This window comes from Lynx canadensis, chromosome C1, assembly GCF_007474595.2.
Source record: "Lynx canadensis isolate LIC74 chromosome C1, mLynCan4.pri.v2, whole genome shotgun sequence".
NCBI lineage: Eukaryota > Metazoa > Chordata > Mammalia > Carnivora > Felidae > Lynx > Lynx canadensis.
Genome location: NC_044310.1, coordinates 33,378,884 through 33,382,640, shown reverse-complemented (window position 1 = coordinate 33,382,640; position 3,757 = coordinate 33,378,884). Strand labels below are relative to the sequence as shown.

General features: G+C 42.4%; 1 protein-coding gene across 1 annotated transcript; it reads left to right on the top strand.

The window, feature by feature from the left end:
- The first annotated feature begins 556 nt into the window (after nucleotides 1-556).
- LOC115520941 (olfactory receptor 2A12-like) lies at nucleotides 557-1,552 on the top strand. The gene has a single exon (XM_030325766.1). It carries the CDS (start codon nucleotides 557-559, stop codon nucleotides 1,550-1,552), a length of 996 nt encoding a protein of 331 aa, XP_030181626.1.
- The last annotated feature ends 2,205 nt before the right edge of the window (nucleotides 1,553-3,757 follow it).

Here is a 3,757-nt window from a genome sequence, read left to right as displayed (position 1 = left end):
CATTCACCATGCACCCACCCCATGGTAGGCCTTTTGTGTGGTGCTTTTCATGACAAAATATCACTCCTTGGTATCATATATCATGGATATCATATTCTTGCAGCAAACTTGTAGCAAGGAGACAACTACTGTCTAACTTTGTACTTGAGGAAGTAGTCTCAAGGGGGCAAGGGTGTGGGGTAAAGGACTTGCTCAATGCCATTCACTCAGTCAACTATAGAGCCAGGACTTAGAACTCAGTGAGCCTTCTAACATACCATGGCCTGGGAAGGGGCCAGTGGGTAGTCAGAGAGATGGCCCAGCTCAGGCCAGACTGAAGGTAAAATTAAAGTGGAAAATAAATTAATGTCTTCAATAGGACATCTTTTTCTTCATAGATCTCTTGAGAGTAGTGGCAGTGGCCCAAGAGCAGGTAAAATAGACAGTCATTGTGTCTAATCATAACTGGACACTGACCACTACTACAACAACCCCATCAGTAACTCTCACCTTGGTGCATAGCTTAGCTAGTTCTCTTTCTGAATTGGTTCCTTTCTTTTTCATTTAGAAGTAGAACATGATGCAGGAGACTAACCAGTCCTTTGTGGCTGAATTCATCCTTCTGGGCTTCTCCTTCAACCCCAGCACCACTCCTCTGCTCTTCTCAGCCTTCCTGATGACCTACCTGCTGATTATTCTGGGAAATGGCTTAATCACCATCCTCATCTGCCTGGATTCACACCTCCACACACCCATGTACTTCTTTATTGGCATCCTTTCCATATTAGATGTGGGCTATACCACTACAACTGTGCCTCAGATGTTGGCACATCTAGCCAGCCAGAAGAAGACCATCTCTTTTGCCAGCTGTGTGGCCCAAATGTACATTTTCTTGGTGCTAGGCATCATGGAGTCGTGGCTGTTTGCCATCATGTCTATAGACAGGTATGTGGCCATCTGCCACCCACTCAGGTACAAGGTCATCATGAGCCCATGGTTATGTGGAGTAATGGTCATTTTCTGTGGACTCTGGGGTGTCATTTCTGCTCTTGTCTACACTGTTTTTGCCATGCGTCTGCCATACTGTGGCTCCAACAAGATCAACCACTTCTTCTGTGAAGTTCCTGCAGTCTTAAAGCTGGCTTGCGCAGACACCTCAGTCAATGACCGGGTAGACTTCATTCTTGGCTTTACTGTCATCCTGGTCCCACTCTCCCTCATTCTTGTCATTTATGTCAACATCTTCATTGCCATCTTGAGGATCCGTTCAGCCCAGGGGAGACTGAAGGCCTTCTCCACTTGTGCCTCCCACATCACTGTGGTCACTATGTTCTGTGTTCCAGCCATGGTTATGTACATGAAGCCTGGCTCTGAGGCTTCCCTGGAAGAGGACAAGAAGTTGGCCCTGTTCTACAATGTTATCTCTGCTTTCCTCAACCCCATCATCTACAGCCTCCGGAACAAGGACATACAGAGGGCTTTCCTCAAGGTGACAGGCTGGGGCAGGGCCTTCCAGGGAAGGACAGCTGGGGAACAGAGAAGCAAGACTCATGATGCACAGTCAATGCCCTAAACATTCATTTGCATGACCCAGCAACACCAAGACACACACAGCCCTGGCCCCAAATCTCAACTCTCTACAGCCGGTGGCAGACAGCCCATGATTTAACTGACAGACTAGTCACTGTGACATATCTTCCAGATACATCAGTCTTTCAGCTTCCTTTTGTTTTAAAGTCTCAACAGGTAACAAAAGAAGGGGGCATCCTAAGCCATTAAAGTCTATTATCAAGACAAAAGGAATAAGCTTTGGGGTATGCCCTATGGCTGAATCTTGAGAAAGTTTCATTACCCTACAGAAACTGCATACAAGGTGTTAGGTTAGCTGGAGGGAAGGGCAAAGGCACTGACATTGGAGGTTTCCTGGCCCTGGAAGGAAGAATAAAGTAAATGTCATTGCAGTGACTTGGGGGTGTGGTGTACTTGTTTTGGACATGCAGATTGGAAACAAGCTGGGATTCCTGGAGGCTAACTGCATTTGGTCCCAATGACCTCCCCCTGAGACTTATTTCAGGTCTCTCTGTTCCTCTTTCCCTCCTTACAAGTCAACTAGACTTCTGTCTTTGCCATTTCAGGGCTCCACATATGCTCTTTTTTCTCTCCTCACCCTTAACTCCACCCTACCTCCATCCTATCCCGTTATGCTATTATCTCCTGTTCATCCATCAGATCTTGGCTTAAACTGCGGCTCCTCAAAGAAGTCTTTTATTGAGCTCCCAGAGTGAGCGTTCCAAAGCACCCAGTACCTCTCTTTCATAACAAAGGCATGCGGTTCAACATATGAATTCTCTGCCGGATAGCAACTTCCATGAGGCAGGACCATGAGTATTCAGTTGATCCCTAGGATCTAGTCCCATGCTACCCACATACTGGCCTTCAACAGGTATTTTATGAATGAAGGAATAGACACTTCACAGGAAAAGCCAGAGAGGGAAGACAAAACCAGTAAGTGGTAGAGTTATTGAATTAGGACTAGCAAAATGTAGGAAATAGTGGCAGGTACAAAAAGGAGAGGATATGAAAAGGAGTAATGTTGTTCAGCTACAATCATATGGAAAAAAGTTTGCTTTCATTATTAATAAACATGGATTGAATAAGTGGGATATCATTTTCCACCTATCAAACTAGCAAAATAAGAAAAATGGTGATACTCAATTCTGGGAAGGACATGCACACTCATTGCTGAAAAGATTATCCTTGGTTCTACCCTTCTAGAGCAGTGCCTTCTACATAGTAGGTACTCAATAAATCTGTTATATGGAGAGTATAATACTAATAATCATGCGTCTATGCATTAAACATTTATGTACCAATACACTTGTGAAAATTTATATATAAATTAATTCATTTAATAAAAATATATATCATGAACCTTTACAATATTTATATGCTTGAGTCCAGAAATTTCACTTCTAGGACTTTGTCCTTAGAACAAAATCAGAAATGTAGACCAAGTTGGATATAAAAATATGTTCATCAGAGAGCTATTGGACACAACTATAAATATGACATATCAACTCTACTACATGCTATTCAACCAATACCATATATCATGTTTTGAAGCAATATTTAGTTACATTGAAAAGTGTGATATAATGTTAGGTAGAAAAAAGTCAAGTTATAAAGTTATGTATATAAGGTTAATCCAACTTTTATAAAATACTCCTACATTTGTTTATAAAACGCTGAATGGATATATGTTAACATGTTAACACAAGATATCCCCAGGTAGTAAGATAGTAAGTGATTTTTATTTTATTTCTTGCTTTCTCTACTTTATAAAGTTTCTACAATCAGTATATATTATCTTTATAGGGGAAAGAAATTAAGATGACTTGAGAAATACTTAAGAGAAAAGAAAGTTAGCTATGACGCTGGCACCATTCATTCATTCATTCATTCATTCATCAAGTGTTCATTGATGCTTACCATCTGGCAAGCCCAGTGCTGGGCCCTGTGGGTGCAGACATGATAATCTAAGTCCCAGTCTAGTGGTGAGAGACAAGTATACGACAAGGATGCCATAAGGTACTAAATGTGATGTTCCAAGCTCTGAGGAAGTGATGAGGCCATATTTCTGCTGGGTGCTGGAAGCATGAGTAGAAGCTTGATAAATGGAGAAGAGAGCAGAGAGCAGGGGCAGGGGATCCCAGACAGAGGACACAAGGTATTGAAAGCCTAGAGACATGGGATTATGAAGAATGGGCAAGATGGCTGG